The following is a 20,500-nucleotide window of genomic DNA, read 5'->3' as shown; positions in this document are numbered from 1 at the left end:
CACACACACACACACACACACAGACAGACGGTACAACCACAGAGGCACATGTTAGCCTCATATGACTCCTCGTGATCCTCAAAACAAATCATATCTGGCCACGGAGCATTTAGCTGAATATAGCAGATCTACAGCTCGCGACGCATCATAAGCTTCATGATGCGTCGCATCATGAACATGATCATCTTCCTCTTTTTGAGGGGCACTATGCCCAGCTTTGAGGGTTTGTGTGAACACAACCATTGGCTGATCACCCCATAGAGATGATTTGATTGGCTGAGCAAAGTACATATTGAGTTGTGCTTGAAATGTACTTTAATTCTCCAATCTGTTAATACATACTTCAATCAATCAATCAATCAAAACAGAAAATCCATGTAGAAATCGTTGTCAATTCAAGATATAAATAATAATCCGGACGCCGCCATGTTGCCTCAGAATTATAGGAGGACAGATCCTGTTGTTGTTTCCACACAAACACACACAAATACAGATAGACACAGATATTTACATTTCATAGCACAATTCTGCAGATATAATAAGGCAGCTGGTAATTAATTGATGTAATCATCAATTCTTGTATTCAGGTGAATTTCCCCCGGGTTTAGTGATATTCTCAGAAAAGTTCCCAAATCCATTATTTTCTTTTTAAGAATATAAGATGTGGACATGTATCCATTCCGTACGTATTGCTGTACTTAAATATATGTTGATGAGAAATATTTTTTATGAAATATATTACATTGGGTAAAATATACCCGGGTTTAGTGATGGTGTGACAAACGTTGGGTTTAGTGTTCTAGGGTTATGGCGAGCATTCCAGATTCATGTGTTCCATAATGTATGTTTTTATGCTGTTGATAAAACAAAAATGTGTTTCCAATCTGGAGGAACCCGACAATCTGATTTGGTGCTGCCAGTATTAACATAGCCTTATTTGTTTTTTGTTTTTTAAGCAAACATTTTCTAGGCTAATACAATCTTTGTTTCTGGTGATCCCTATAGCACAAAACAATTTACCTTTGAAATTGAATGCATATCATTTTAGAACCACTGATTACAGAAACATTTCCCCCCCAGAAAACTGTTAGCATTTAGAAGACATTTTTAGGTATTAAGCGACCAAAAAGGAAAACTCTACATTGCCTAGTGAAGTTTTGCCTCCAGAGCACATTTGTTTTTGTTTTGTTTTTAATCTTGATGGGATGTTTATGAGATGTTGGTCTGAATCTTTCCCAAGCCCATCTCTCTCTCTCTCTCTCTCTCTCTCTCTCTCTCTCTCTCTCTCTCTCTCTCTCTCTCTCTCTCTCATGGTGCATTCAAGGACAGGGCCTTATTAACAAACTCTGTGTATAGGTAGCATGTGGATGTTGTTGCCTGAGGTTGCTGAGGTGTTAATAGCTGTGTGTAGCAGCGTTCCAGCGTTCTGTTTATAAGGTGTCGCTGGAGTTATAAAGTGTGCCCGGCGGGCGGCAGCGCTGCGTTCCGTTCCGTTCAGGGTTTTTTTTCCCAGTCGCCGTGCAGCAGTGCATGGAATCCTCTGTCTCTGCCTCTGCAGACGCAGCAACAAACACACACATCTCCATGTGTTTGTTCTGTTTGAGGAAAAGATTATTGCATTTTTGAGGGCCGCTAGACACTATGTCCAGCTTAAACACAAACATTGAATGCAATTGACTCACTACAGCTCTAGCTTTCTCTCTCTCTCTCTCTCTGTCTCTCTCTCTCTCTCTCTCTCTCTCTCTGGCCGTTTTTCGCCCAAGGAGTATTTCCCGTGCAAAACAAAATGCTTGCAATGGATTCAGAATGTCAGCTGTCAAAGATTCTCCTTTTAGGGAAACTGAATTTCAATCTTTACAAACACATCGGTGAAGAAATGTAATGGAATGTTTTCTTTGACCTGTGTGTGTGTGTTCGTGCACGTGTGCGCGCGTGTGTCATACAGCTCTTTGACCTGGTGTATCGCGAGGAGACGCTGCTCAACGTGATAAAAAGCGTGACGCGCAACGGTCGCTCCATCGTGCTGACGGCCGTGCTGGCTCTCATACTGGTCTACCTGTTCTCCATCGTGGGATACATCTTCTTCAAGGACGACTTCATCCTGGAGGTGGACCGAATACCCAACAATACCCTTAGTATGAAAACTCTACCTACCTACTACACCCCTTACTGTACCCTACTGTACCCTAACGGATACTCACTACTTACCTAACCCCTGCTGTAACCTAACTAACCGAATACCGAATACCCAACAATACCCTGAGTACGTAGTCCTACCACCTGGTTTGACTATGGGCGCTGATGACGCGGAGAAGAGAACACGCCCACCTATGCTAACCCACCGTCATGTGTTGTCATCCTTGTGCTGCAGAAGGAGGAGGAGACAGCCTGGCTGGAGAGATGCTGCCTGGGGGGTCTACGGCTGGAGGGGCTGGTGCTGGAGGGGTTTGTTCATCCTCCAACCAAGAGAACTGTTCCACCACGGTGGCTCTGCAGTCAGGTACGCACGCACGGACGCACACACACACCGCATGAAGCTTTGCTTGTTCTGACCCTCAGAGCCAAAGTTTCACCTGGTTCAATTCATCCACTGAGGCGACAAGAGTTATTGCAGATTTTTTCCTGGCGTTTTTCAGGTGCTGCTGTCGGGATGCTGGGACCCTTATTAGTAGTGGGTCTCCCTCCCAGAGGGCTGTCGGTGGGTTCCATGGGATGCAGCCAAAACCATCTTAGCCCTACTTTGGATATTCGGAAATCGCCTTGTTTTTAGATCCATACAACTGGACCTAGACTAGTCTTCTATTGTTACAACTGGACCTAGACTAGTCTTCTATTGTTACAACTGGACCTAGACTAGTCTTCTATTGTTACAACTGGACCTAGACTAGTCTTCTATTGTTACAACTGGACCTAGACTAGTCTTCTATTGTTACAACTGGACCTAGACTATAGTCTTCTATTGTTACAACTTTTTTCAGATGGTGTGACTGAGGAAGACGAGGATGATATTAATAATAATATGAATAATAATAATGTTTTTCAGATGGTACGCCTGAGGAAGAGGAGGATGATATTAATAATAATAATGTTTTTCAGATGGTACTGAGGAAGAGGAGGAGGATGACGGCATGGAGAGAGCATGTGACTCTCTGCTGATGTGCATAGTGACGGTGCTGAGTCATGGACTGCGGAGCGGGGGAGGGGTGGGAGACGTGCTGAGGAAGCCATCCAAAGAGGTACAAACTAGAAAAAGTGCCCTTCTGGGCACAGGTCTCCACCAGGAGGATAGGACTGTGTGAGATGTTTGGCAAAATGTTTAGGAGTAATATAAACATGTTTTTTTGTTTGTTGAGGAAATGCAGAGCCAGATCACTCATAGCATCTCTGAGGATAGAATGTGCAGCATTGTGCAGCATTTTGAACGAAACGGGCCACTCCTGAAAACTTTGGAAGGCAATGTTAGCCAATCAGTATAGAATCTGAGAAATCCAACAGACTCGTCTTGATCACATGACTACAGAGATCATGTGTACCGATTTGCGTGAGATTTGGATGAAATCTGTGCCTAACATAAGCAATGTGTTTTGCAGAAATCGGCCGCATGGTGGCGCTATAACCGGCAGATGTGGAGGGATGCAGGGAAAATGTTTTTCCATGGCCTCTAGGGAGTGCGCATACATAAGTTGTATACAGATTGATGCAGTTATAGCTAAAAACAGGAATTGGCCTGTTATAGCGCCACCATGAGGCTGATTTGGAAAAAAATTAGTGGCATGTGGAAACTCAGCCTAGTGGAAATGTGCGTGTATAATTTCACGGAAATTGCACACTGTGTTTGTGATTTGTGGCATTTTGTTCGAAACGGACCAATCATGTGAGCTTTGGAAGCCAATCTTAGTCAATCAGGATGGAAGATGGGAAATGGTGCAGATCCGTGTTGATCACATGACTATGGAGATAGTGTATACCGAATTGTGTGATGTATGGATAAAATGTGCACGAGTAATCTACAGAAATGTGTTTTGCCTAAATCGGCCTCATGGTGGCGCTACAACAGGCTGTTGAAGAATATTTGGGGCAGAGGTTCGTCGTTGGCATCCAGGGAGTGTGTGTGCAAAGTTTGGCATGGATCGGTCCAACGGTGGCGGAGATTAGCTGGTAACGGACGGACGGAAGGACGGACGGACACACACACACACACACACACACGGACGGAGTGCAAAACATACTCTCTCCCCATGCCTTCGGCCTGGTGGAGACAATTAAGAAGATGTTCTAACTCCGATACGGAGCTATCAGATGTAATACTATAAGGTAATCGATTGCTTTGTAGAACTCATCGGCTTTGCACTACCTGTTGAGACTTTGATCGATTGGTATTACAGCTGCCTGGGGGGGTCATCCCTACAGTTGGGTGCCACCGATATTGTCCCTTATCATTTGACCCATTTAGGCCTGACCTCAAAATTTTAAAAAATCCTTCTAAATCCTCCAGTTTTCTGAAATAAATATTTTCACGATTTTTCAAAAATAGCAGACCTACAAGCTCGTAGCGCGCCACTCGGTGGCGCGCTATGAGCTTGCGCGCTATTTTTCAATAGCTAAATTATAACATAATGTTTAAAACACCAAAAGGGGTTCCCGCCCAAAATGGGTTCACTGTCCTTTTGCGCAGATCACGCAAACCTCAGCAAAAAGAAAAGGACAATATCGATGGCCTCCAACTGTATGTTCCCCAGGTTCTATGTACCCCAGGTTCTATGAAATGAAATGAAATCTATATTTACCCAGGGTATCTGGGCTAAGCTCAAGAACTTGTTTCCAGCCAGGCCCTGCTCATAGAACACATTTCATCGTAGTGGTTCAATGCCTTGTTCAAGGGCACTTCAGCGGTGGTAATTTGAACGTGTCGGACGGCTGATTCGAACTAGGAACCTTCCGGTATCAAGACCGCGCCGCTATCCGTTCGGCCACCGCTGCCACAAATGTTCCCCACTTACCTTAGGATTTAGGGTTAGCGTTTATTTGATACCAGTGTTCATTTTTAGTTGGCTACGAGCTACGACTAAGTAGCCTAGGCAGGCCTAAAGTTCAATGGATTGTTCAAAGACTGAGCTTGAATCAGAATTTGCTACTAAAAGTAACACTAAGACTAAGTTGCTAAAATACTTTTAGTCTTACTAGAATTACTAAAATTTACTAGGTTAGGTTTCTGGTTTAGGTTTATTCTAAGTGGGGAACAAAGAACCTTTTTTTCATGGTGGGGAACATAGAACCTGGGGAACAGGTACGCTCCCCTGCCTGGGAATGAGGTTACTCCTACTTCATAAACGTTCTCATACAGTACATCGTTTTATCCAGAATGGCCAGAGCTCAGGATGAGGGCCAATTGGCTCTGGACACATACGCCATTTTGAAAAGAACTCAGGGCCCCTTCCCTGCTATACTTCTTTCACAGGTGTTACCGATGATACTAATGAAGAAAGGCTCTAGCTGTTCCATTCTGGTCAAACAGAGTCGGTGTTGAAAATGAGTACAAGCTAAACAAACTGACGTTCCAAAACTCTTTCCTTGAGAGGGCTGCCAGACACCAGGTGTCTGCAGACTACATGATTGAAGCTAGTCAGAGTAACGAGTAAATGAAAACAGAATGAGGCGGAGAAGTGTGTGTGTGTGTGTGTGTGTGTGTGTGTGTGTGTGTGTGTGTGTGTGTGTGTGTGTGTGTGTGTGTGTGTGTGTGCGTGTGCGTGTGCGTGTGCGTGTGTGTGTGCGGGTGCGCGTGCGTGCGTGCGTGCGTGAGTGCCGTTTAGCCTGTATCTTTTATTAGTTCTGACTCCTGAGAGAACTCACGTGTCACAGGTCATAGGTCATAGGTGACGGGGTCATGATCATTTCCTGACCATACAGTAGAGAGAGTTGGAATGAAGGTTGACCAGTAGATCCACAGCTTTTGCCTTCTGGGCTCAGCTCTGTTTTCAGTGAACTCAGCATGTAGTCGGTAACACTCCTGCTGCTCTGATTCTCCATCTGACCTCCCAGGCTCCCACTCCCTCCTCCTCCTCCTCTCACTCAGGAGCAGTGTTGATTTCGCCCGAATAAAACTATGACGGAACATGTCCGTCGACTACCTTTTTTCACAGCCGAAGACTATAAATATAAACTATGCTATGCCAGTGATGTAAATAGGTTTTCAATGTAATGAGTCCCAGGATGCAGGGATGGTCTTTTAATTGAGTCCCAGGGACATTTTATGAATCCCACTTCAACGACGTTAGGAGTCATATTTTTACAAATTTCAGCATTTAACTACAATTTCATTTGATATGGTTATAATGTGGTTATATTCATGTAGAAAACAGAAGAAGAAATGATTATTATAACTAAAGCTAGCAAAATAAACTAGAATAAGATGCAGAGGTCGTTGTTTTATTGCATCCCTTAACTATAAACTGTGTTTTGGGATACAAAATGCACCCTATTTTAATCTCTGATAATATGATGACTAAAAATGTCTTAGACCTACTATCAAATCTAGATCACTTCGATCGCTTTATCTATTGTTCCATTTTCTGATTGAAGTAACCTTTTTTAACTACACATAATTTGCGCGGAAATGAAGCAAAGTTAATGAATATCGTGTATATAAGAGTGTGTGAGATTGGAATAAGCAGAGTAAGCATCAAATAAAATAAAAAGCAAGGTAAATAAAATACATATAGATAAGACAGAGGGAAGTGCAGAGGGACTGTCTAGAGTCGACAGTGTCAAATAATCTAGAGGATAAACAATGGACATACAGCAGCAGTTTACAGTTCAGTTATCTACACACACACACACACACACACACACACACACACACACACACACACACACACACACACACACACACAGAGCAACGCAGCGCCAGGAGCCGTAGCCCAATTAGGCAGGACAATAAATTCTAGCCGGGGCAAGTACTACTAGTGTAGTGGGCAGACTGACCTGAACAACCTGAAGGTCAGATCCTGTTATGTTAGGTCATATATTTTGGCTTCTGTTCAGCCTTTATAAGTCCAGCTCCTCATTCTGTGTTGTCACATCCTGATGTTGATTCATTCATCTCAGAAGCAACCAGCCAACAGGACAAACACAAGTTTGAATGGTAAGTACATCTTCTGTACACTTTGATATGGTTTTATATAATGCACTAGCCTAGACGACCTTACAGTCGTATGCAAAGGCTATAAACGTATGCCATTTAGGTAGACATAGCACTCTGTTGTGTATACATATATTCTATTATTGCGAACGCAGTGAGCATTTACTATGAGACCCAGCAGATCACGTCTGTGTGTGTGTGTGTGTGTCTGTGTGTCACGCTGTAACACCACCCGCCCACCACCAGAGGGCGCAGCTGTATCACACACAAAAACACACACACATGCACGCACACACACACACGCACGCACGCACGCACGCACACACAAAAAACTTAACTTAAAAAAAAAACTTAACTTAAAAAAAAACTTAAAAGGAAAAACGCACACACACACAAAACTTAACTTAAAAAAAAACTTAACTTAAAAAAAAAACTTAAAAAGGAAAAACGCACACACACAAAAAACTTAACTTATAAAAAACTTAACTTAAAAAAAAAACTTTAAAAGGAAAAACTTTAAAAGGAAAGAAAAACTTAAAAACTTAACTTAAAAAAAAACTTAACTTAAAAAGGAAAAACTTTAAAAGGAAAAACTTTAAAAGGAAAGAAAAACTTAAAACAAAACTTCACTTAAAAAAAAACTTAACTTAAAAAACTTAAAAAGGAAAAACTTTAAAAGGAAAGAAAAAAACTTAAACACAAAAAAAGAGAACTTAAAAAAAACCTTACAAAATTACGTAATTTATTCTAATTGTTGTTTTTGCAATTTACGAGCTGCGTTCGCTTCCCGCGTTCGCGCGTCTTACTTGTATTCTACTATTCTACTGGATGTAAGGTTCTTAGCTTGCTTATGCCAAAAGGTGGTGACCCGTTGAATTGAATGAGATTACTCACAGTTGCTAAAAGACGGCAAGGCATCGGCCGTGTAAACATCCCTGCAAGTCCAAATGCGTCGGGATTGATTTTCCCTTTCCTTTGTGGCAACAAAGTGAACGAACAGTGAAATTACACAGTATAGGTCTTAAATGGTACCTTGGTAATCGAGTACTCTAATTGAAAAAAACTATCATGTTTAGTTTAGTTTAGTTTTTTTTTTTAGCAAACATTTTGTGGATTGTAGTTTAGCATAATGTGATGCTGAAGCAGAATACCAGCTCTAACACTAGTAACACCCTGAGCGCACCAGGACGGAGTTCTCCACCCTATCAATTAGTATCGCTCAGCGCTCAAGACAGAGATTGATCAAAAGGACGGAGAATATTGATATCAAAACCGATCGCATCGCTCCACAGGCTGGGAGCGTCTGTTGCGCAACACTCAATGTTATTTTCCGGTGGGAGTCATCGAAAATGTTCCCCCACCCATTTTAGCCGACGAGATCGAAAATAGAATAGAATGTGCAGCATTGTGCAGCATTTTGAACGAAACGGGCCACTCCTGAAAACTTTGGAAGGCAATGTTAGCCAATCAGTATAGAATCTGAGAAATCCAACAGACTCGTCTTGATCACATGACTACAGAGATCATGTGTACCGATTTGTGTGAGATTTGGATGAAATCTGTGCGACTAACATAAGCAATGTGTTTTGCAGGGATGCAGGGAAAATGTTTTTCCATGGCCTCTAGGGAGTGCGCATACATAAGTTGTATACAGATTGATGCAGTTATAGCTAAAAACAGGAATTGGCCTGTTATAGCGCCACCATGAGGCTGATTTGGGAAAAAATTAGTGGCATGTGGAAACTCAGCCTAGTGGAAATGTGCGTGTATAATTTCACGGAAATTGCACACTGTGTTTGTGATTTGTGGCATTTTGTTCGAAACGGACCAATCATGTGAGCTTTGGAAGCCAATCTTAGTCAATCAGGATGGAAGATGGGAAATGGTGCAGATCCGTGTTGATCACATGACTATGGAGATAGTGTATACCGAATTGTGTGATGTATGGATAAAATGTGCACGAGTAATCTACAGAAATGTGTTTTGCCTAAATCGGCCTCATGGTGGCGCTACAACAGGCTGTTGAAGAATATTTGGGGCAGAGGTTCGTCGTTGGCATCCAGGGAGTGTGTGTGCAAAGTTTGGCATGGATCGGTCCAACGGTGGCGGAGATTAGCTGGTAACGGACGGACGGAAGGACGGACGGACACACACACACACACACACACACACACGGACGGAGTGCAAAACATACTCTCTCCCCATGCCTTCGGCCTGGTGGAGACAATAATTGAGCCAAAGATATACATAATTGCAGCAGAATGCAGACGAAGATATGCAAATTGAAGTAAATATAGTGTGGTTACCAGTAAGACGCCTAAGGGCGAGAAGCGACATCGCCCTAAGCTGGCGCTTTGGCATGGGGGTCAGATCAACATAGAATGAACTAGAAAAAGTGCCCTTCTGGGCACAGGTCTCCACCAGGAGGATAGGACTGTGTGAGATGTTTGGCAAAATGTTTAGTAGTAATATAAACATGTTTGCCTTGTATGGCAATTGGATGATTTGAGGCATTTTGTTCCAATCAACCTGTTTTGCAAAAAGCAACCTGTTGGTGGCGCTATAACAGGCCAATGTGAAAAGGGTGGGATATATTCCTCAGCCTAGTAAGAAAATGTGTGAAAGATGTCATGTAAATTGCATGCTGTGTTCATGATTTGAGGCTTTTGTTCAAAACGGGGCAATCTTGCAAACTGTGAAAGCCAATTATAGCCAATTAGGATGGAATATGAAATATCGGACAGATCCGACTTGAGCACATGACCATAGAGATACTGTGTAACGATTTGTGAGATTTTTGGACAGAATCTGGAGGAGTAATATCCAAAAATGTGTTTTACAAAAGTCGGCCTCCTGGTGGCGCTATAAAAGGCAGATGCGGAAAATGCAGGTCAAAGGTTTGTCCTTGGCCTCTAGGGAGTGTGCATGCAACGTTTCACGCAGATCGGTGCAGTTTTAGGTAACAAATGTGAAAAGCTGCCTCATGGTGGCGCTATAACAGGCCGTTCTGGAAAATGCGGGGCAGAGGTTCATCGTTGGCATCTAGGGAGTGTGTGTGCAAAGTTTGGCATCGACCGGGTTAACGGTGCCGGAGATTAGCTGGTAACGGACGGACGGAAGGACACACGGACGGACACACACACGGACGGAGTGCAAAACATACTCTCTCACCATGCCTTCGGCCTGGTGGAGACAATTATACCCTACCTATGCCTTACCCGCATATAGCGGGTTTATAACCTTCCGCTATCCGTAAACGTTACGTTGCGGCCACGCTACCCACTATACAGTACATTATGCCGACTCCTATATTTGCGGGTGGAGGTGTGGTCATGGGCGTGTTGATGCGCTTTCCTTACAATAGGCCTATCTCACAGCCCGTTTTTTACGCCCACTTCCGGTAAATAGTGGTGACTTTAACATGAGCATTTACAAGTTTTTTTGTCTGGAGAATCTAAGTACATTTTCTAATGTAAAAATGTGACAGACCAATATTATTATGAAGCAAACAATATGGTAAATCAGCTCGAACAGATAGAACAAACCTTACCTTGAGAAAACAAAAGTTGTAGACTTCTTAAATTACCTCTGTTAACATGAAGCGTCTATGGAGTGACGTCACGCTATCACCACTAACCCCGAAAGGGGGCGTATTAAGGGGGGCGGGGAAATTCTGTGAGATAGGCTTATTGCCCACACAGGTTTAGGACAGCGGAAAGCGTCTCCTCAAACCACCCGCGATGCCAATTCTGTAGAACATTCACAGCTCATAGGACTCATTCTCCACCTGTCATCCATCCATCCATCCATCCATCTTCAACCGCTTATCCGCAGTCGGGTCGTGGGGGCAACAGCTCCACCAGAGAGCTCTAGACTTCACTCTCCCGAGCAACATTATTAACTTCCTTTGTGGAAATATAGTGGCCCTCTGAGTGTGTTAATATAGTGGCCCTCTGGAGTGAGTGTGGGAAAAAATAGTGGCCCTCTGGAGTGAGTTTGGAAATATAGTGGCCCTCTGGACCCCTGCTCTAAATTGACTGTCCCACCCCACACCCCTACAGGAGCCTCTGTTTGCAGCGCGGGTCATCTATGACCTCCTCTTCTTCTTCATGGTCATCATCATCGTCCTCAACCTGATCTTCGGGGTCATCATCGATACCTTCGCCGACCTGAGGAGCGAGAAGCAGAAGAAGGAGGAGGTCCTGAAGACCACCTGCTTCATCTGTGGTGAGTGACCGCTCCTTTCCATTGTGTCTGTGTATTCAATTAATCTGTGGTGAGTGACCGCTCCTTTCCATTGTGTCTGTGTATTCAATGCATCTGTGGTGAGTGACCGCTCCTTTCCATTGTGTCTGTGTATTCAATTAATCTGTGGTGAGTGAGCGCTCCTTTCCATTGTGTCTGTGTATTCAATTCATCAAGACCTACAGGTACTGTACGAAGACCAATGCCTGGCTTTTGAAATTACGTCATATGGCAGCCAAGTCTATGGGCTTTTAACGTTTGTTTAGAGCACTACATGTGACGGGCGGTGGTGGTTCAGGGGTAGAGTGCCTGGATGGTAACCGCAAGGTTGCCAGTTCAAACCCGGGCTCCCCCAGAGTTACTGTCGAAGTGTCCTTGAGCAAGACACTGAACCCCTAATTGCTCCCGATGTGCTAGTTGGTGCCTTGCATGGTTTCCGCTGCCATCGGTGTATGAATGTGTGTGTGAATGGGTGAATGTAATGCACAATCTCTGTAAAGCGCATTGGATAAAGGCGCTATATAAATGCACCATTTACCATTTACCATTTTACGTTATGTGGCAGCCAAGTATGTGGACATTTAATAATAATGAATGGCATTTGTATAGCGCTTTTCCAAGTGATCAAATAACCCCTAATTGCTCCAGATGTGCAGGTTGGTGCCTTGCATGGTTTCCTCCGCCATCTGTGTATGAATGTGTGTGTGGATAAAGCCTTAATTGGATAAAGACGCTATATAAATGCACCATTTACCATTTTGCCTTGCCTTGCCTTACCTTAATTGCCTAGGGCTGGAGAGGGACAAGTTTGACAACAAGACGGTGACATTCGAGGAGCACATCAAAGAGGAACACAACATGTGGCACTACCTATTCTTCATCGTCCTGGTGAAGGTAAACCTACGTAATATATATACTACCTGTCCTGGTGAAGATAAACCTACCTAATAATAATAATAATAATAATAAGGGTAATAACAATAACAATAACAATAATAATATGTTATGTAATACTCTACCTGTTCCTGGTGAAGGTGAAGGACTCTACAGAATACACCGGACCAGAGAGTTACGTGGCCGAGATGATCAAGGTAACTCATAAATAACTTTAGTTTATTTATTCATAAACAAGATGTGCCATGCCAAGTCTTCATGCTTTCCTGATCTCTTCCTGAAGGTTTTCTGAAAGAGCACGTTCTCCCTACCGGTTGTATTCACTGATTAGCGTAATGCTAATTATACTGCTTTGCTACTGAAAAGAAGTGTCCATGCAGAGTTCTCATCGGGCCTGAAAATTAAGGCCCGGCCCTACCCTACCCTAACTGGGTCGGCCCGAGGCCCGGCCCGACCCTAACAATTACCATAATGTCAGGCCCGAAAACCCGAAAAAGCCCGAGTGAAAAAAAAGAGAAAAAAAGGAAAAAGAAAAATGCCACTATATGGCCGCGGCGCCGTGGATTATTGAGACGACCGTGTCAGAGAACGCACTTATAGTCTAGTCGCCGAAATAAAGGATTTATGTAACTCACGTCAATTGGCTGATAATGTTCCATTTTCAACATTCTAATGGTTTCCAGCAATTTCCAGGGGTGAGTAAACATCTTCTGAATCAAAGTAGCAGCGATCCTCTGAAGTGACGCAGTTAATTATGTCCAATAGGCTACTGGCAATATTATGACAATTGTCAACTTGGCTATAATCTACTAGGTTACTGTATAGTTTACATTAATCATTGCCTCTCAAACCCACATACCACGCGTAATGTGCGTTGCCTAACCAAAAGAACAGACATACAAACCATCAACATGCCGCTCGATGGCGTGTCGAGTCTGTCGACAGCTTGCAGATCTTTTATTTTGGGCAGTGGGCACACAACGAGGCGCGCTGCGCTACGATGGGGAAATTAAATAGCTGTAGGCTACAGCGCGCTGCGATACGATTTGTAAACCAAATAGCTGTAGCCTACAGTGTGACTGTAACATTGCTTGGTCATCATGTAACTATATTACGTGCAGGCGCTTTCATAGTTATATGGAGCATTTACCGTTGATTAGGTAGCCTAATTTAGCTTATTCACCCAGCTGGGTTCAACGAGACAGCAGTGTCTCGTTAAGCCCCGACGTTTCGAAAACGAGCTATTGCGGATAAATCGATGGTCTTATAAAATATTTAAGCATATGGCAAGTTGACTTAAGTTATATAGTTGATGCTGAGCAGTAAGCAGCTCATTTGGTTGGCAAACCAGAGGCCAGCCAGCGGTAGCAAGTTCAACAACCACCGTTCTATTCTGCCACTTTGGTGCGCTGCTGCCTGCTGCTGATCATCGCCGCCTCCTCCTTCAGTCACATATAGTATAATAGCCTAAACTGTAAAAGTTAATCGCCAACATTCACCAGCTCAGCCCTCTTCATATTAAATAAATACATTACACAAACAACAGAATTGTTATTTTTGTTATAATAAAATTATTTAAAAAAGAAATCACGGAAAATCACAGAGCCCGAGGCTCGGCCCGGCCTGACTAATTATCGTGCATTTTGGGCCCGGCCCCACCCGAAAATGTCGGGCCGGGTCGGGCCGGGCCGGGTTCGGGCAGAGATTGAGAACTCTAAGAGGAAGTCTATATCTATTCAGGGAATCGGAATAGAGCGTCGCAGTCCCGCCCCCTTTCAGCACGACGAGGGACCCAGGAGAGAAATCCCTATTCATTTTCCCCATAGGCTTGCCGCTTTTCAAAAAGTATTTATTTAAAGACGTTTACGCCGCGGACAAAGCCAAGTCGGCTTGTGACAAATCATGACAATAAACACAATGTTTTGGGCCGATCAAATAATTAGTAAGAAGAAAAACAAAACACAAAGTGTTTTTTTCTTCTTTCTAATTTTTTGATCGGCCCAAAATATTGGGTTTTGGGCACGTGTGTGCGTGCGTGCGTGCGTGCGTGCGTGCGTGCGTGTTGTGTGTATTTTTTTGGTGTCGGGCGGGTGGTGTCACAGCGTGACACACGCACAGACAGACAGTTTTGCTTGGCTTCCATAGTAAGCTGCTCAATTGCGTTCGCAATCACTGCGTTCACAATAACACCTTCTCACTGACAATGTTCTCCTTATGAATGAAGGTGTTTTCTCATCCAATCACAACACAGGAGCACAACCTGGACTGGTTCCCGAGGATGCGCGCCATGTCTCTGGTGAGCAGCGACGGAGAGGGAGAGCAGAACGAGATCCGAAACCTGCAGGAAAAACTGGAGTCGGCCATGAGGCTGGTGGCCAACCTGAGTGGTCAGCTGACTGAACTGAAAGAACAGGTTATTATTATTATTATTGTGTTTCTTTGGATCGCCTTTACAGTATCTCCAATTCCGTCATAATAAAGGCGAGAAAAATAAAGTTTTACAATGCATGCAATGCCAAACAATAAAGTGTCCATTGGTCAGTGCAAGAAAGCGTAAGACGTGCGGGGAAAAAAACAGCACGAAGCAAGAACCCCCCTTGGAATGTAGGCTATTAAGAGGTCTGAGTCATGAAACAACTGTTTATTCCAGGTTAGGCTTCAATTGTCCTAGCCAAACAGCCATTGTGTGTCTTGCTGTAGGCCTTTCAACGCAACAGGCACAAAGGACTTCTCACACCTTCGTACCGGGAGGGTGAATCTGTAATTTTCTCGCTTGCTTCAGTACCCAGTTAACTGTAGATAGAGGGAGGGACCGTGGGAGGAATTATACAGGATGGCACCCAGCTTCTTTGTTGTTCTCACCCTGGCCACCTCCTTCACCCCCACCAGACAGGACAGCACAACAGAGCCCGCCCTCCTCACAAGCCTGTTTAGGTTGTGTCACCTCCAGTGCCACCTCCCCCCCCCCCCCCCCCCCCCCCCACACACACACACCCCAGCACGTTATTCCGAAGAAGATAGCACTTGCCATAACAGACTGGTAGTGGTAGAACATATGTAACATTCTGGTACACACGACAATCGGAGCCTACTCAGGAAGAACAGCCGTGCACGTCATTTGAGGGCCTAATAATAATAATAAAACTTTATTTGTATAGCACCTTTCATGACATGAAATGCAGCTCAAAGTGCTTTACACAAAAAAAGAAAAGAAAGGCAGGGCAAAAACAATACAGTGAGGACATGAATAACATTTTTTTTAAACAGACAAATAAATGAAGTGAAGATTTGGAATGGCTTGACAGAGGATGTCAAACACAGCAGTAATATATCACAATTCAAAACATTGCTCAAAAAATCAATTAAAAGCAAGGGTGTAGAAGTGGGTCTTGAGCTGAGCTTTAAAAATGTCTACAGAGGCTGCCTGTCGAAGGTACAGTGGGAGTTTGTTCCACGCCGTCGGCCCGTAGAAGCAAAAAGCTGCTTCCCCGTATTTTTTTGTTGCCATTTTTTTAGGCAAAGCGAGCAGGCCAGCAGTGGAAGACCTTAGGGGGGCGGTTTGGGACATATTTCGGCCTAGACCTAGTTAATTTCATTCACCAAAAAGAACTGCTTCATTTTACTTGTTCGTTCACGACTGACACAACACTATGGTTTTCTCCCGTGCAGATGACGGAACAGAGGAAACAGAAGCAACGCATTGGTCTACTGGGACACCCCCCCCACATGAACATTAACCCCCAGCAGCCCGCCTGAGTGAGGACCCCCCCCTTGAGGACCACCCCAGGACCCCTCCAGGACCCCCCCAGGACCCAGGGCTGGCCTCCAACAGTGCCTGAACATTTCTGACAGTCTTACACTTCATGTAACAGACAGGAAAGTGAACAAATACATGCTGTATACATAGTCTCTGTCGGGTGGAAACCATATATGTCCAGAATTGTTACTTGTCAGGATTCTAAAGGCTCTATGCACTATTCTGTGTGTTTAGAGCCTATTAGAGGAAGTAGGAAGGGAAGGGTTATTCTGTGTGCATAGAGCCTGTTAGAGGAAGTAGGAAGAGTTATTCTGTGTGCATAGAGCCTATTAGAGGAAGTAGGAAGGGTTATTATGTGTTCATAGAGCCTATTAGAGGAAGTAGGAAGAGTTATTCTGTGTGCATAGAGTCTATTAGAGGAAGTAGGAAGAGTTATTCTGTGTGCATAGAGCCTATTAGAGGAAGTAGGAAGGGTTATTCTGTGTGCATAGAGCCTGTTAGAGGAAGTAGGAAGAGTTATTCTGTGTGCATAGAGCCTGTTAGAGGAAGTAGGAAGAGTTATTATGTGTGCATAGAGCCTATTAGAGGAAGTAGGAAGAGTTATTCTGTGTGCATAGAGCCTGTTAGAGGAAGTAGGAAGAGTTATTATGTGTGCATAGAGCCTATTAGAGGAAGTAGGAAGAGTTATTCTGTGTGCATAGAGCATGTTGAAGTAGGAAGTTATTATGTGTTCATAGAGCCTATTAGAGGAAGTAGGAAGAGTTATTCTGTGTGCATAGAGCCTATTAGAGGAAGTAGGAAGAGTTATTCTGTGTGCATAGAGTCTGTTAGAGGAAGTAGGAAGAGTTATTCTGTGTGCATAGAGCCTATTAGAGGAAGTAGGAAGAGTTATTCTGTGTGCATAGAGTCTGTTAGAGGAAGTAGGAAGAGTTATTCTGTGTGCATAGAGCCTATTAGAGGAAGTAGGAAGAGTTATTCTGTGTGCATAGTCTATTAGAGGAAGTAGGAAGAGTTATTCTGTGTGCATAGAGCCTATTAGAGGAAGTAGGAAGAGTTATTCTGTGTGCATAGAGCCTATTAGAGGAAGTAGGAAGAGTTATTCTGTGTGCATAGAGTCTGTTAGAGGAAGTAGGAAGAGTTATTCTGTGTGCATAGACTCGTCTATTAGAGGAAGTAGGAAGAGTTATTCTGTGTGCATAGAGTCTGTTAGAGGAAGTAGGAAGAGTTATTCTGTGTGCATAGAGTCTGTTAGAGGAAGTAGGAAGAGTTATTCTGTGTGCATAGACTCGTCTATTAGAGGAAGTAGGAAGAGTTATTCTGTGTGCATAGAGTCTGTTAGAGGAAGTAGGAAGAGTTATTCTGTGTGCATAGAGTCTGTTAGAGGAAGTAGGAAGAGTTATTCTGTGTGCATAGTCTATTAGAGGAAGTAGGAAGAGTTATTCTGTGTGCATAGAGCCTATTAGAGGAAGTAGGAAGAGTTATTCTGTGTGCATAGAGCACCTATTCCAAAGTAGTAAAAGTAGTGGATCTACCAACTCAAAACGCATCGCTTCGCGCCTCATTTTGAGGTTGCAGATCGGCTACGGTTGATGCTTTCGTGTGACACTGTTGATCAAGCAGGACTTTAATTTACGGAAAAACAACACAAAAGGTTTCAATGTGGATATAAGAGGTTTGTGCCTGAGAGCAACAGTATACAGTAATGTCCAGAGACATGTCTGACTGTCACCTGACATCCTCCTGCGTCGTCATTGGAGGATGTGTTACTCATTGGTGTCATGTGGTGTCTGAGGTCATGGAACTCTAGGCTGATTTTGTTTTCCACTTCAGGTTAAAAAACTACAACTCAGACGTGTCCATGGCATGACTTGACCTTGTCCTTTTAATTATTATTATTTGAAGTTGAGAGAAACGTATTTCCTTGAAAAGTTATATCCTGTAGAGTTCACCCTATTCTTTTCCAAGGTTTTATTTTTTTTAATTATTTTTAAATGCTATGATTCCAAAAATCTAATCAGCCTAACCTTGTGAAGTTGTTTTTACATGTCCGAGGCCAGCATTCCTGTAACTTGCAATACTCCATGTGTTATTATTATTATTTTCTTGTCATCATAGGAACTTAGGAAGCTTCTACGGAAATAGCTGACACACAAAACTTGTAGGTCGGCTATTTTTTTCGGCCCGTGTCGCGACGCCGTCAGTACGGAGCAGAGGTTTCGACATTTATGTTGAAGCTTTGTCATCGAAGGATGTATACAGATCTACCTGTAAGAAGGATGTACATTAGATCCGCCTTTATTGTGTTGTATGATGGATGATTGTTTCAGTTATGATGGATGATGACACTTGAAGTCATGCTGTGTAATTCCAGTGTGATTTAGTGATACCACTTTGTTGCTCCGCTGTCGCTACAGCATTTTGTCTGTATGGAAGGAGCGCTGACAAACAGACAGTGGGGTCAGCACAAACATATGCGTACGGCACCCAAATGGTCAGCTACGGCGCTGTGTAAAGCAACAACAACAGGTGTATTTATTAACTGTAACATACACTAATAATATACATTTCCGGTACATTTTCCAGCGCCCATGCGAGTGTCAGAAAGACAGCGTTTAGAGAAAAAATGTGGTTATTGCGGTGAAAAATTATATCAGAAATACTAACTGTAATACCAAATATGTTTTGTTTAATTGGAAACAGTTACACGGCAGGCTATGAACTTTAAATGAGCTGCGGTATCCTGTGAACGATGATCTACAAGGGTTATTAGTAGAGTAATGGTTCTCAGACATGTTGGAAAGTGAAATATGCCTTTAACTCTGACAGTGTACAATCCTAACCGTTAGGGTCCATTTGGATCCATTAGTACTTTTGAGAACCATTACAGAACTACACTGTCATATTTCCCTTTGTTTGATATTTTTGGCACTGAATTAACTTTGTTTAAGCTTTATATAATTTCTATGTAGTCCTTCAAGCACTGAAAGTATGTTATACTTATTTTTTTGTTTATAGCACACAAACAAATGTATGTTTATAATCTTACTCGCCACTTTTCTAATAGTGCCACCACCACTTAGAAGGACGGCACACTTATCACCCTCACTCTGTGTCAAATAAAACAGTAGGAGCGCTGAAATAATTACAATGATTCATCATAAAGATGCATATGATATTCAAATGTTGGCCGATATCCAATAACATGCAGGGTCAAATCGTCCGTTATTGATCCAGTATATTACATCCTTATTATGTTATTATTTATATTGAGATCATTGCGGAGTTTTAGTAGTTTTCATTTTCAAAGTCATTAGCGGTTACATTATTATTTCGTCAATATCGCTGAAATATCGGTCAATAGACAATGAAAAATATCTGAAATATTTTGATATCGGTTCGATACCGATATTGCATTTTTAATGGCATATCGACCTATATCGATATGATACCGATAATAATATTGTGCATCCCTATTAATTTATGTACTTCATCGAACGACCATGATGTCACTTTGGGATGACAACGAGTTATGAACCTCAGACAGATATCACTGACTGCCTAGATACAAACATATTCCAACGTCACAGCAAAAAAACTAAAAAGAGTTTGAATAGTGTGCTCTGATTGGTCACCCACAACTTGGGTAAAATAAATGTAAGTCAAACTGAGGAGTTCCTGACCATTCTCCACAGGGATTTATTTAATTTTTATGTTTTTCCTGTGGCAGATCGGTCTGGTTTCCAGGCTATTATGAAACCATCCCTTAATGCCACTCTGGAGTCAAGTTGCTACCTGAGAGACGCAAACTCCACTTTTATACTAATGTGAGATTTTGTTTTTTCCAATTGAAAATGTATGTTCCATTCTTTTGGAGTCTATTTAATAAATAATGTTTGAATGAAAAGCACAGTTTGGTATGTATGGATTTTCAACGCTTACAAAGCTTATGAAGTCAGCCACCATGTTTTCCCAATGCATTCTTACGGAAGCGGTAGGCTACTGCGCATGCGGCCCCCATCCGCATGACCGGACTAGTTTTTTTTAAATTTAAGCCTGATTTAAGCAGTTGTTTCACCCATATCTGAAAATGTTACACGTGCCTATCCTAAGTTTATCATGTGTAGCTAGCCAGAAATACCTTTACTTTTTGGAAATGATACTGCGAAAGGGGTTTTCGGCAATGTTTTTGGACGGCTCAACCCCCGTTCTACCGATGCAGGGATATCCTGACACGGAACCTCTTCTCAGAGCTAAAGTGTAGATATCGAGGCTCCAAACTGAGCTAACAAAACAACAAGATAAATCATACATTATATACAACATAAAAATAGAGTCACTAGCAATAACAAAAAAAAAACTCATTATGCAGAATGTCTCATTAAAGCTCACAGTGATTCGCATTGCCACACATTGTGAGTTTGTAGATTGGCTATTTTTAAATGGCCGAAATTATGGGCTGAAGTGGG

General features: G+C 42.8%; 1 protein-coding gene across 1 annotated transcript in view; it reads left to right on the top strand.

The window, feature by feature from the left end:
* Positions 1-19,932, top strand: part of LOC306929291 (inositol 1,4,5-trisphosphate-gated calcium channel ITPR1-like) — a 136,614-nt gene extending 116,682 nt beyond the window's left edge. Inside the window, exons 53-60 of the mRNA XM_079509733.1 lie at positions 1,946-2,135; positions 2,372-2,500; positions 3,097-3,236; positions 11,200-11,365; positions 12,174-12,277; positions 12,418-12,474; positions 14,529-14,690; positions 15,947-19,932. Of these exons, the coding sequence (XP_079365859.1) occupies positions 1,946-2,135; positions 2,372-2,500; positions 3,097-3,236; positions 11,200-11,365; positions 12,174-12,277; positions 12,418-12,474; positions 14,529-14,690; positions 15,947-16,033 (1,035 nt within the window). The 3' untranslated portion in view covers positions 16,034-19,932. The remainder of the gene's footprint in view (positions 1-1,945; positions 2,136-2,371; positions 2,501-3,096; positions 3,237-11,199; positions 11,366-12,173; positions 12,278-12,417; positions 12,475-14,528; positions 14,691-15,946) is intronic.
* The last annotated feature ends 568 nt before the right edge of the window (positions 19,933-20,500 follow it).

This window comes from Electrona antarctica (assembly GCF_951216825.1).
Source record: "Electrona antarctica genome assembly, chromosome: 9".
Taxonomy (NCBI): Eukaryota; Metazoa; Chordata; class Actinopteri; order Myctophiformes; family Myctophidae; genus Electrona; species Electrona antarctica.
The sequence above is the reverse complement of the archived record's forward strand: the minus strand, read 5'-3'. Positions and strand labels throughout refer to the sequence as shown.